This window comes from Molothrus ater, chromosome 14 (assembly GCF_012460135.2).
Source record: "Molothrus ater isolate BHLD 08-10-18 breed brown headed cowbird chromosome 14, BPBGC_Mater_1.1, whole genome shotgun sequence".
Lineage (NCBI taxonomy): Eukaryota > Metazoa > Chordata > Aves > Passeriformes > Icteridae > Molothrus > Molothrus ater.
In genome coordinates this window covers 10,832,265-10,845,547 of record NC_050491.2, presented here as the reverse complement: position 1 = coordinate 10,845,547, position 13,283 = coordinate 10,832,265, and the positions used below count along the sequence as shown (strand labels likewise).

At 53.8% G+C, this 13,283-nt stretch overlaps 1 protein-coding gene across 2 annotated transcripts; it reads left to right on the top strand.

Moving 5' to 3' along the window:
* Positions 1–1,610: 1,610 nt before the first annotated feature.
* On the top strand, positions 1,611–12,565 carry ATP1B4 (ATPase Na+/K+ transporting family member beta 4). Of its 2 annotated transcripts, XM_036401962.2 has the most exons (9): positions 1,611–1,752; positions 1,948–2,011; positions 4,569–4,731; positions 7,361–7,489; positions 8,311–8,415; positions 9,082–9,278; positions 9,909–9,965; positions 10,596–10,691; positions 11,173–12,565. In XM_036401962.2, exons 2-9 carry the CDS (start codon positions 1,949–1,951, stop codon positions 11,332–11,334), a joined length of 972 nt encoding a protein of 323 aa, XP_036257855.1. In that variant the 5' UTR covers positions 1,611–1,752; position 1,948; the 3' UTR covers positions 11,335–12,565. The 2 variants fall into 2 exon arrangements, with proteins under 2 accessions (XP_036257855.1, XP_036257856.1); XM_036401963.2 differs by lacking the exon at positions 1,611–1,752 and having other exon boundaries at positions 1,797–2,011.
* Positions 12,566–13,283: the final 718 nt, after the last annotated feature.

Sequence of the window (13,283 nt, the reverse complement as noted above, 5' to 3'; positions counted from 1 at the left end):
TGGGAGATCCGGCACGCGCACCGACAGCTCGGCCAGAGCGGCTCCCCATCTCTGTCCCCATCTTTCACCATCCCTTTGCCTTCAGCAGCTCCCACCCTCCTCCAGTCCAGCGGCTCCAGGACATTCTGTCCTTCGCAAAATCTCCCTGGCACGTCTCTGTTGCCCCGTTCTCCCCATCTCCCTCCTCCCTGAGGTGCAAGTGACAGTCCCGGGCAGCCACCCCGACACCGCCCCGGCCCAGCGCTGCATTTCTCGGCACTTCGAGATCTCCGCTCCGGCGGCAATGCCTGTTGCTGTCTGTGCCCTACTCCATGGAGACAGCAATCATCTGCAATCTCCATGGCCAAGGAGCAAGAACAGGCCTTCAACCTCTGTTTCCACATCCCATCCGCAAAATGAGGATAAAAGCATCTTCCCAGCAGGCTTCGTAATTGCTTGTAAATCACTCTAATGCCCTGGGCTGAGAGGTGCTAAGTACGAGTCGTGTAATAATTTCAACCATATTTCATCAACTTAAAAGAAACGAATACTATCTCTGCTTTAAACCCCCCACACTTTCACTGGATAAGAGCATAATGACCAGCTTCTCCCAGGAGAGAAGGGAAAGTGTACACTGACAGCATTGCGAGAGCCTGGCTGCATCCCATTCCACCTGCCGAACTTCGGGAAGAGGACCCTCGCCCCAGGGCGCCAGCCTGGCCCGGAGATCCAGCTGTGGGCACAGCTGTGGGCACAGCTGCCGGCGGGCTGGCTGCGGCGGCCACGGGCACCGGTACCGAGCGGCAGCCCCGGCCAGCCCGGGGCAGCTGCCAGAGCTCTCTGTCTCCCGCTGCGCCCATTTATCAGCACAGCCGGTGAGCGGCTTTCAGCCACGCTCAGGAGAGGAGAGGGAGGAACGGTGCCTCGCCACCGTGCAGCCCTGCGGGGGCTGGCACACATGTCCCCATGTCCCCGTGCTTCGGGCACGGTCCCAGCCCGGGGCAAGGCAGCCTTTCCCCGGCCTTGAACGGGGCCCGGCTCTCTGGCAAAGGAAGGGTCACCGCTCCCATTGGAAAGGGGCCAGGAGATTCAGCAGGTGGATGGTGCCGAGCTCAGGCTGGGACAGAGGTGTAAAACGAGCCCCACTGTTCCTCGAGAGCTGCGTGGACACGGCCAGGGAAGGGCGGCCCCGCACGCTGGAGCTGCTCCAGCAGCAGGAGCGCAGCACCCACCCCGATTCCCCAGTGCATCATCTCCTGCCTGAGATTCACTGACGGAGGAAAATCTGAGCCTCCCCAGCCCCGGCCTGAGGGTGGCACGGCAAGGTGTGCCTCTGGATTGTGTCTGACAGGCTGTGGGTAGCTCTTAAACCTGGGGCTGTGAACTCCTGTCTGCTCTCGGGGATAAATATAGACCTGCCTGCCCCTCTCCTCTCACTACCCCTTCCACCGCAAAAGAGATTTCGCAATTTAACCCGGCCCCACTGTGACTGACAGGCACACATTGACCGACGCTTCTCCCATCGGAAGCCCCAGCGATTTGTTAATGTTTATTCACAGCTCCTCGGTCTCCTGGGGGAACAGCCTGGCTTCCCCATGTAGGGCGTTGGCTGGCAGAGATGGGAGCTCAAATATGAGGCAGGATGCGGTGAGGGTGCTGCAAAGGGCACCAGATGCCAGAGGACTCAAGATAGGATCCTGCTGCGTTGAGCTTACCCCCGTTAGGAAAACAAGTTATTTTTTGATCCACTCCTGGACAGCAAGGTTCTGCAGGGTAGGGAGGGAAAGCAGAATTGCTCGCCACAGTCTCGGCACAGCTGCTGTTTTAGGGGGTGCTGTAGGGCTGGGGAGCAGTGCTGGGGAGGGGGCTCTGGCTGTCTGTGAGTCTCTCAGAGCCAGCACAACACAGCACCCACACCCACAGTGCTGCTGTGCTAACACTCACATTTTTTTGTGTTTCCCACCCAAGAATGGCCAGCAACGCCAGCACCAGTGATGTGGAGGGCCAGCTCAGGAGCCCCAGGCAGACGGTGGTGAGTATTTTGGGGGCTACTGGCCTCATTTCACAAGGTGAGGTGGGAGCTGCTGCAAGGACCTGCTTTGTGGCTGACAGATTTATAACTACTTTGCTTTAGGAAATGCTGCTTTGTCTCTTAGGCAAAGCACTTTGTATGGGAGGGGGGGTAAAGGGCTGTGCCAGCTCTGGCCAGTGGTGCTGGGTGGTGAGGGGGACTAGAAGGGACAGGAACACTGGGCAGGGTGACCCTCTGCATACCTGGATTTCAGCAGGAGGAATCCAACACTGAGAGTTGACCTGGTCTGAGGAGAGAATGGGGAAAAGCTCCTGGCCTCCCCCAGGCCACCCACAACAGCCAGCACAGAATGATTTTGCCAGAGATGAGCCCCACATTTGCTTCCCAAGCTGTCACAGCAGGCAGTGACTCAGGGCTGCCCAGTGTCCCAACACAGCCTGCTGTGGCTCTGCCTTCTCCCTGCCCCACTGCACTCCTGTCCCAGCTCCTGCCACTCCTTCTGCCCCTTGTCCAGGTGCAAGGGATTGTTCCAAGACCATCTCTGTCCTGGGCTGCAAAGAGAAACCATCCTGTGCTCCATTCCAGACCTGACCTAGCTCCTGAGCTGAGAGACGTCTGCCAGGGACCTGGTACTGGGATCATCCCATCCTGCCCAGCTGCCCCACAGGGTGAGCCTGGGGCTTCCTCAGCCTCCCTGGGCTGCCATGGAGCCCTCATGGCCTTTCCAGCCAGCAGGACAGGACCCTTCACTTGGTGAAGGATCACACAGCACAGAGCCAGGAGAGCTGGAAACTTCTCTCCTTACAAAAGCGTCCTTCAGTTCCCAGAGGGAGGCCCCATGACAGGGGAAGCTGTCCCCATATCCCCCCCAGCCCTGAGCATGGGCAGCATCTCCTGAGTGTGGGCTCTTGCTGCCTCCAGGAGAAGCTGGTATGAGACTCAAAGGCCTTTCCCCAGTGCAGCACAAAGCACCAGTGTGGAGTTCATCTGGGCAGTGTCCCCTGCCCTGGAAGCCTGAAGAAATGTTTCCAAAACATCTCCTGGTAGCTCTTTTATTTAATGGGGAGAGTGGGAAGAAGAACACCTCCTCTTCCCCGTCTTTGCTGGTCACTTGTTCCCTTGTGCATGTCCTGGCAGACACAGCCCCCACACCTCCTGTCCCACGTCCTTGCTCTGGGGCTGCTGCTCCCCAGCTCCAAACCCCGCTGCTCTCGGCCCTGTACCCCGTGTTCCCTGCCCCTCGGGCCAGGCAGGAGCTGCTCGGCTCGGGCTCCAGCTCGGGCTGTGGGGCTGTGCCCGACGCTGCCCCGGCCCTGCCGGCAGCCGGGGGCGTTTTCTGCCAGCAGCGCTCCCAGAGAGCCCCACCGAGCTTCGCTCGGCCCATCAGGGCAGCCAGCGGGATGGGGAGGCTTTACAACCCCCAGCTCTGCCCAGGCTCTCCAGGGTACACGTTTTGGGGGCACTATTTTCCCCCATTCTCACTGTGCTGCAGTATTTGTGTGTCTGAGCAGAGCTCAATTTCTCGTCCCCAATTCAAAGGCGTTTCCAAGCAAGGCTTTCGCCAAGCTGCCGGCCACATCCCGGCTCTCCCGGGGCAGCCCACGGCTTGCAAATGTCGCACAGCCGTGGGTCGTGCTCCGGGAGATGCCCGGTGCCGGTGCCGGTGCCGGAGCGCAGACCCCGGGGCGGTCCCGCGGAGCGGCGGCTCCGTGCCCGGTCAGCAGCCCCGGAGCGGCCGCGGGTCCGGCCGGGGCCCGGCCCGGGCGCTGAGCCCCGCCGGCAGCAGAACGCCCCGAAACGCCGGAGGTGCCGAGGCCGTCCCGGGGACAGCATCGCCCTCTCCCCGGCCGGGCCTGCCCTGCCCCGGGCTGGCAGCAAGGTCAGCACCTTCTCCCACCCGCCTGCGTTTGGAGACCTGCCCGGATCCAAGGGAATTAGGGACGGCTTCCGTGTCTCAAATGGCTCTGGCCCAGGCACAGGATTTGAGTTCCCGAGTTCTGGACAAACAAGTTTTCACCCCTTAGGCAAAATACAAAGTCTTGCAACCTGGGGAGATGCTTTTCCCTGGAACGCGGTGTAATTAAAAGAGTAACAACACAGGGATTTCTTCAAAGGCTGAATTCTTGCTCACACGCCAAGGAAAACAAGCTGGTTGATCTCTTGAATAATGCTGCCTGCTATCATCTGTGGCAGCACAGAGAACGTGCACTTGAACTCAGAGATGTTGCAGAAGTGTGGGAACTGTCCCAGCCTTCCCAGACCACAGGTTTTCTCTGGTCATGTTCATGCAGGTGGAAAAAGATGAGTTTCTGTAAGTGCCAGCACAAGGAGACAGTGCCCAGTGTGACAGCAGTGACGTACATGTAATGGAAAAATGGATGCTGGGTTCTAAGTGATCTTAAGTTGGAACAGCCAAAACTGCCTCTCTTTAACTCAAGAGTGATGATGGGAAAATGGAAATTTGAAACATTTCCAGATATTAAGTGCTTTTGCATTTATTTTTGGCCAATGAGAAGTTCAGCTTGCCTGTGGGGGTTGTGTTCTGCAACTCTTCCAGGAAAATAAGCATGAGGAGAAGGTCCAGGATCCTGACAGAGAGAAGGACGAGCCCAAGGCAGACATGGGGAGCAAAACCTGGGCAGACCTGGCTGGGGAGATGAAGATATTCTTGTGGAACCCGGAGGAGAGAACATGCTTGGGGAGAACAGCCAAGAGCTGGGGTAGGTCCTTGCTCAAGCCCCTCTTCTGGGGGTTGTTGCCTTTTCTGCTTCACAACAGATTCACCTGCCTGTCAGTGTCCTTGATAGCTTGGACTGACCACCCCTGCCCATTTCTTTAGTGTTAAATGTTTCTAACTAGTGCAATAAATAACCAGTGAGGAGGACAAGCAGAAAACCATGCAGAAGGAGGTGAATGTTGAGGGAGAGTGTGAAAGCAAAGATTTCAGGCTGCCCAGACTGTGTCCCAGAAAGAAGTGTAGAGCCTGAGGAAGCAGGGGAGCTGCAGGTCAGTGTGCTGCAGCTGTGCACCCTGCTGCCACCAGCACTCCTGCCCCTGCCTGTGTAATCAGGGACCCCTGGGACAGTGGCTTTGGTGCCATCAGGTTGGTGGGGAAGAGTGCCTGGGCTGTGGCAGGTGTTGTGTGCAGGGTGCACACCCTGGGGCAGAGCAGCCCTCCCTGCCTGAACGAGCCCGGCTCTAGAAAGGGAATGGAAGGGAAGGGCTGGTCAGCACTGTCACCCCACGGCCCCCAGGGAGTGACAGGGTGCCCACAGCAGGGCCCACAGTGCTGCCAGAGCCAGTGCACTGGGATGTGCCAGCTCTGATGGTTCTGAGTGCCCTGTCTGCTTTATCCACATCCACGTGCCCTGCAAAAATTATTGCTGAGTCTGGAGGTGCCCAGGGTGGTTAAGAGCAGCCTGTGGGGTCAGTGCTGCTGCAGGCTTGATCCAAAATCAAGGTGCCATAAGCACACATGGTGCCACCCATCTTTGCAGCCCTGTGCTGCCAGCACCCAGCCCCCTTGGCAGAGGGAAAATCCCAGCCTGATCCAGAGGCACCTGCACATCCATCAGTGTAAGGCTGTGAACTACCAGGGGCTGCTGCTGGGTGCTTGCAGCCCTTGGCTGGCACTGGCAATGCACCACAAACCCCACAGCCCTCCCATGCCCCTGCCAAGAGCTCTGGGTCTTCTGCAAAGCCTGTGGTGGCAACTGGGAGAAACAAAGGAAGCTGCCCACCAGCACCAGAGGAGTTTGAAAACCTGCCAGCATGAGTCTGGGACAGACCTTGACATTCATGTTTGCACTCCTGTGCCCTTTGCTGGCCACAGAGGCAGGGCAGTTTTTCTGCTTCTTTGCTGGATGGGAAGGCACAGACCAAAGTGTGGGAGCAGCAGGGTGAGTCCTTAGTGGTGTAGGTTTGGTTTTCTGGAGGCTCCTCAGGTCCTGAGAAGATCCTTGTGAGAGGATTTGCTCAGTGTGGTGTGGTTGTGACCCTGGCAGGCTACTGCTGGCAGTGCTGGCAGCACTGGGGTGGGTGCAGCGTCCTCCTGTCCCCTGGGGTCACTGTGCTGTGCTATGTGACCCCCACGTGCCCTTGGTGCACACACGTGTGCTCACTTGTCTCTACATGGGGGCAGGAGAAGCTACTACCAAAATCAAAATTTATTTTAAAGTGAGAGCATTTGGAGGTGAGTGGAGCTGAACTTTTCCACTCTCATTTCATGGGTGGAGAGGAGGGAATTTGCCCAGCCTGGGGCTGCTCCCCTGTGCTGGCTTTAAAGGTGTCCCCTGAAATGGGTGCCTCAGGGGACTTGCACTCACCAACTGCAGGGACACAACTGGCCACAAGGTCATCACTGCAGGCCCCAGCCCCTGGGAAAGGCTGCACCCCCTCTCTGCTGGTGAAGGAAAGGCTGCTTTCCTCCCTGCTGCACTGCAGGAAACACGAAAATGGGAGCAATAGTGGGAAGATGTCCCAACAAGCACCAGCTCTGCTTCCAGGCTGGGGCAGAGGGACCATCCAGCATCCCTCTGGCAGGGCTGGACATTGTCCCCTCTGTGCCACCAGCACGGTGCTGGCCCATCTGCCCCAGCTCAGCCCCCAGCAGGACACAGCCCCAGCAGTTCCCAGCACGGTGGCCCTGGCAGAGGCACTGCAGGAGAGCACATCTGTGTTCCCAGGGCTCCCTCCAAGCTGCCGCAACGTTTCTCCTGGGAAATATTTGGGTTAGGGCTTCGCTTTGCTTTCTGAGCTGCTGGGTTTTATTCATAGGCTCTGGCCTCTTGAGACATCCTCAGCCAACAGCCTGGTCCAGAGGAAAAACAAACCCATTCCCTGAACGTCTGGGCCACGAAACAGTGAGTGGTGCTGCAGCCCTGAGCCATGCTGCCTGCACAGGGTCCCTCCCGTGCAGGGGGCAGGAACCAGGGCAGGAGCATCACCCCACAGCCCCATCAGGAGTTCGGCTGAAGCCACTGGGTACCTTTGCATGTTACCGTGCCAGGAGGGGGTGGGAAGGGCAGGAGGGAATGTTGGATTCATCTGTTGGAGAGAGCTGAGGCAGGCGGGCACACAGACCTGCTCCTGACACAGCTCTGGGAAGGGCCATGCAGCAAAAGGGACACAGACCCAAACAGCAGCTACCCCAGCACTGGAGCAGCAGGCAGTGCTGCAGCCACAGACAGCAGAGTGTGTGTGCAGGGCTGGGCTGCAAGCTCCCACCTCCAGCACGGACTGAGGGCTGCAGAGGACGCCGTGCTGAGCACGTCTGTGCATCCCTGTGGGACACATCCCACGGGATGTGCTCTGCTTGCCTTAACAGCAGCATGCCTGTCTGTTTTGCAGGCTTGATCTTACTGTTTTACTTCATCTTCTACACGTGCCTGGCGGGAATGTTTGCCTTCTGCCTGTATGTGATGCTGCTCACGCTGAGCCCCTACACGCCCAGGTACCGGGACCGTGTGTCCCCACCAGGTATGTACCCCAGCCAGATGGCACCTCTGCCACCCATGTCCTACCGAAATGGCATGGCCAGCACCTCAGGCAAAGCCCTGCTGGAGCTGTGCCCTCCTACAGTCACCCAGCCCTCCCTAGCACAGGGTGTTCTCACCTCAGGGCACTGGCAGAGCTGCAGGTTCTCTGCACAGGAGCAGACATCCTAAAAAGCCCCATGAGAAGCATTCACCCTGATGATACTAATTGTTATTCTCATTGCACTGCTTATTGTTATCATTATTCTTAAGGCAAAAGCCAAGTTTAGGTATTTCATAGGTGATGCTGATGCATTTCAGCTGCTGGCTCTTTATACCTCATGCCTTCAAAATAAAATGCAAATTGAGAGTTGCTTTTATGCATTATTATTTGGGGGAGTTCTGGCAAGAGAATGTTCAGCAAATCCTTTCCCTGTGTCAGACACAGCATTTTCCCCATGTTTTTGTGTTGGTGGGGAAGAGGGCTCCTTGCCCTGCTCCTTGTCTGGAACTGCCCACTGGGGACACAGGGGACCAGCAGCCACTCTGTGCAACCCCAAGCCCATCACCAAGCCACAACACTACTGAGGCTCTCCACATCTGCCACGTTTTCTGGGATATTTTGATGTGTATGGTGTTCTCTGGGGGTGAAATGAAGGTGAGGGATCAGCGGGTTGAGGAGAGAGATGATCTGTGATCTGGTACTGCCTCTCATGCCTGTGCCCAGCCCAAGCCCAGTCACATGAACCAGCCCTGCAGCACACAGCCCAAGCCCATGAATGCTGCACCTGCATCTGCCTTACCAGGGTCTGTCTCCTTCTTCAGGAGTGATGATCAGACCATACTTGAATGGCTTCACCATTGCCTTCAACGTCTCCCAGCCCAGCACGTGGCAGCCCTACGTGGACAACATGCACCACTTCCTAGCAGGTGAGCTCTGTGTCACCCTGGGAGACTTGGGGAGGGTGTTTTTATCCATGGATACATGCACACAGTGCAGGGGTCTCCTGCCTGGGCACCTCATGAGCCATATCTGGAAAAAGACGCTCACAAGGTCATGGGAGCTTTGCCTTTCCACGGTATTCCTAATGCCCTTGACATGTGGATGTTCTCTGAGAGTTTGGGTCTGTGCAGGTCTCAGGGGGTTTTAACAAGTGTGTTGTGTTACCGTCACATTTTCTGAAAAATTTCTTTGCCCAGGATTTTCTCCTAGGAAGCTGAGAAGCCTCAGAGAAAAATTAAAACAATAATTATCTGATTTGCTTCTCCTGTGTTTTGCTGCTTTGGAATGTGTTTGGACATTGTTTACAACAGGTGGTTGTTTCATTGGTTTAATGTGAATTGTTTTTACTTAATGGCCAATCATGGCCAAGCTGTGCTGGACTCTGAAGAGCAAGTCATGAGTTTTTCATTATTATCCTTTAGCCTTCTGTAAGTATCCTTTGTCTGTTCTTTAGTATAGTTTAGTATAGCATTCTATTATATAATATAGTATCATAAAATAATAAATTAGCCTTCTAAGAACATGGATTCAGATTCATCATTCCTTCCTTCGTCTGGGAACCCCACAAATACAACACTGTTGGTCTCCACCAGCTTATGATGACAAAGTTCAGGAGGAGAAGAATATTGAGTGTGTCCCAGGCCAGTACTTCATCCAAGGGGGGAGTGACAGTGAGGAGAAGAAGGCCTGCCAGTTCAAGCGCTCGCTGCTGCAGAACTGCTCTGGCATCCAGGACCCAACGTTTGGCTACTCCAGAGGCCAGCCCTGCATCCTGCTGAAGATGAACAGGGTACAGAGAAAGCTGCTTCTTTTCATTCCTTCCTTTGGGGCATTCCAGTATGATGAACACCACACAGGGACTGAAACTCCTTCACTTTTCAGGCCCAGGGGGAAAGGGAACTAGAATCCCCAAACCTGCAGGCCATATCTGCTAGAAAACATGAAAAAAAAAACTCTATAAAACTTGTTCTATTTGATTTGCTGAGGCCTTAGTGCTTGGGGGGTCTTCTGCCAGTCCCTTCTTCATGAGGAACTGAGCTTTAGGGGAACACCCCAGACCCCAGATGCTTTACAATGGGAATGTTCTTAGAATTTAATTTAATATCATGGTGGTTCAGTGCTCACTGCTGGGAAAATAAGCATGGGGAGGATGTGAACTGTATGGGGAAGAGGCTGTGTTACTCCAGGGGGTCTAGACCCTCTCTGTGTCCTCTGCTCTGCCCCTGCTCTCAGGCAGCAATCTGGCCCTCAGCCATGGGCAGGTTGCATGGTGTGGGGTGCAGACCCTGCTGCAGGGACACACAGCTCCTGTCCTGAGCAATGTGGCTGGCACCCAGAAAGGTTTAAGCTCTGGAGAAGGGAGGCAGCACGTGCTTGGCACTGCATTTCACACCAGCATGGATGTTTTTTGCTGTTGCAGATCATAGGCTACCGCCCTGGTGCCGGTGTCCCCGTGAGCGTGGAGTGCAAAGTGCAGGTACTGCTTTCCTCTGTGCCCTGCAGCCTGCTGGGGACAAGGACAAACATCTCCTCCTGAGGGACCTCACCTCAGCACAGCTTGTCCTCATAATAGCCCCAAACACCCACGGGACCCAGAGCTGCCCATGTGTCTGGGCACAACCGGAGGCCAATCTGCTGACAGTGACAGAGGTCACCACTCTCCTGCTTCCCACTCTGCTCCTGCAGCCTCATGGGCACCACCAAGCTCAGCCCCTGGGGCAGCCTGTGGGCTGGGTGCCAGCTCCCAGCTGGAGCCTGGAGCTCAGTGGGAAGATGTGGGAACTCCTCATTTCTGTCTCCAGCTGCTCTGCAGCATCCTCAGTCCTGGGGGCACCCTGCAAGCCAACAGCAATGGGATGAAGGAAGGGTTCCCCCTGCTCAGGCAGCTCCTGGATCACTGCCTTGGAGAGCAAAGGCACAGCAGAGAATCAGCAGGCAGCAAACTGCAACCCTGCCCATGGCTCCACAGCTCCACTCTCCCCTGGCTGGAAGCAGGGCAGTGACTGCCAGGGGCTGGCAAGGGACATTTGCTCTGAGACAAGCTCTGAGGGGAGCTGTATTTTGTGTCCTATGTGTGTGTGTGCCTCTGTTTTTTTGCTGTTCACAGAAAGGCAATGAGACTCACCTCAGGTCAGTGGATTTCTACCCTGGGAATGGGACATTTGACCTCATGTATTATCCCTACTATGGCAAGTTCACCCACGTGAGTGAGGGGCTGGCATCTCTTTCTGCTTCCTTGGGAATGGGAGGGCAGGAGCTGCTGCACAGGCTCCAGATGTGCTGTCAGGCTATTTTGGGCAGATGTGGGCAGGACAGAGGCCACGGGCTGTGGGATTACAGAGCTCTATTTCTGTCTCTGACAAACTGTGCGTGTGTGTAACAGTGTGTGAGTGTGTAACTAAATGTGTGTGTAACTCTGTGTGTGTGTGAGTGTGTAAGAGTGTGTGAGTGTGTGTGTGGTTTTTAGGACAGCAGAAAGCGTTTGTGAGTCCCATGGTGTGGTGCTGTCCTGGGCAATGACCCCAAGAGGCAATGTGCAGTGATCCATCTTGCTAAGGCACAGGCACAGAAAGGCTCAGCGTGCTGGAACCATGAACCATTTACAAATTATTTTACTGAACATAAAAGCCCTGCTTGTTTGTCTGCTCCCTCAAAAATTACACTTAAATCTCCTTTCTTTCCAGGTCAACTACACCTCCCCACTGGTGGCTATGCACTTTACAGATGTGCAGAGGAATTACTTGGTCCCCATCCAGTGCAGTCTGAATGGGAAAGGAATTATCAACGACCTGAACAGCGACCGCTTCCTGGGCCGAATCATCTTCACACTCAGCATTGGGAAGTAGCCCCTGCCAACTCCAGGCACTTAGGATAAGTCAATCAGAGGCTTTTTCCTTTTTAAAGCATCAAGACAGCATTTTTTCTGCTAGGAAAAACAGGCACATGGAGATTATTGTTAATTTATTTTTGTTCATAGTTAGGAAACCAATAAGATACAATGGAGCGTGGATCCACATTTTTCATCTTCTGATGTAAATCATTATTAGTAAATATTAGAAGTTTTCCTCTGGGGAGAGAACCTTCAAAATATTTCACTTTTGATTGAAAAAAACCTCTGGTATCCAAATGCTACTTTCATAAGGTCTTTTATGAGTGATCTCTGTGGAATGCATCTTTCCTGGCTTTAAATTTTATTTTTTTAGAATAGTTTTATATACATTTCTCAGGCAAAAGCTAAAAAGGAGGCAGTTTATTAGCACCATTCTTGTTAAAATAATAAACAGCAAAAATTCTGGATTATTCCTGCAATAACAGAGTGGAAAAGTGAAAATGTCAGCTCTCAAAATGCATTTTAGGATCTCCAGCCCCAGAAGCATCTTGAGTGCAGCATTTTACACAGCTTGTTGATCACACCCAAGGTGTTGAGCAAAGGCCACAGAAAATCGTTTGCCCTTGAACCCTTCCAGCTGTTCCTTTCTGAAGTGGGAAGATGAATGCATTTCTCCCTCCCCCCTCCTCACTCCAGTACTCCTCTCTGCCCCAGGAATCCTCACCCCGTCTCTTGGGCAGGGATGAGTGAGAGGGGCTCTCCTGTCACACCTCATAGGTTGGCAGTGCCTCCTGGTCGGGCATAGAAGTGCCCAAAGCTCTCAGACCTGTTCTTCCCCATTCCAGAGAGGTCCCAGCTGTAATGCTGCAGCAAAATGCAGGGAAATGCTCAGTCCTCTCACAGTAAAGGGGTCAGTTATGGGGTGAGTGAAGGCATCAGTCTGTCACCCCCAAAGGCTGATGAAGCACAGGGTGCACTGCCCTGAGCAGCCTGAGCCTCCCTCGATGGGACAGACCAGCTGCACTCTGCTTGCAAGGAGCTACAAACACAGCAGGACAGGACACCTTGGGGTAAAGCACTACTGGGAAAGCACACTTACTAAAATTACTGCCTGAGCAGGGGCATTATGGTATGCTTGTCCTACATCCATAGCCAAGGAACTTCATCTGCTGTCATTTCCTGATCTATATCAGTCTCTAAGAAGTGATTTTTTTCTATTTAAAATAAAGTGACTACAGTAAAATTAACTCTATGGTGGCACTCTTGAAACACCGGTGTTAAGAGATGCAGTTTGTGCTGCCAGTTAGGGACTGAATTTCCAAGCAGCATGTAACAATATCCTGGAATTCTCAGCACTTGATAAACTTTCCCAGGCCAAAGAGTTCAGTACAGTAAGACTCACTCTTCACCAAGCATCACAACCATCTGGCAAAAAGGATTTATTAAGAACTATTAAATACCTGAACCAGAGGTAGTTTAGGAACTAATTCTGTTCAGTTGTTGTTATCCAGATGGCACTGATAGAACCAGGGCAATGTATTCATTCTGCCTGCACAAATTATCTGCAAGGGCATCTTCTGACCAGCAGAAACTGGCTTCTGCCAAGGAGGATGCTGCTGGGGGAGTGGCTCTGCTTTTGACATCAGAAATAAGTTAAACCCACAAGCATTTCTCTGTCTGCCAATTCCTTTAGCTCTTTTAAAGCATTTGTATTTGTGGGGTCTTGAAAGGAAACCAAACTCACTGTGTCTCATGCTATCAAATTAACAGCCTTCACACTAGCACCAAGATAAAGCTTTATTTAATATTTATTCCCTATCTGTCTGTTGGAAGGATTCTGACGGAAGAGGAGGTCCTTTAGCAGATGCTAGACCCATGCTTTGACCAAATCAACACAAAAATCAACTGATTTGGATGTAAATGTGTGAATAGCTTAGAAACAAAAGCTTCTGGTTCTCCACAAAC

What these genes read in the sequence shown, in the direction of transcription:
- ATP1B4 (XM_036401962.2), top strand. Translation starts at nt 1,949, where the DNA reads ATGGCCAGCAACGCCAGCACCAGTGATGTGGAGGGCCAGCTCAGGAGC. An exon ending in CATGCACCACTTCCTAGCAG is followed by an intron (nt 8,416 to 9,081) that starts GTGAGCTCTGTG and finishes GGTCTCCACCAG; the next exon opens with CTTATGATGACAAAGTTCAG. An exon ending in GCGTGGAGTGCAAAGTGCAG is followed by an intron (nt 9,966 to 10,595) that starts GTACTGCTTTCC and finishes TGCTGTTCACAG; the next exon opens with AAAGGCAATGAGACTCACCT.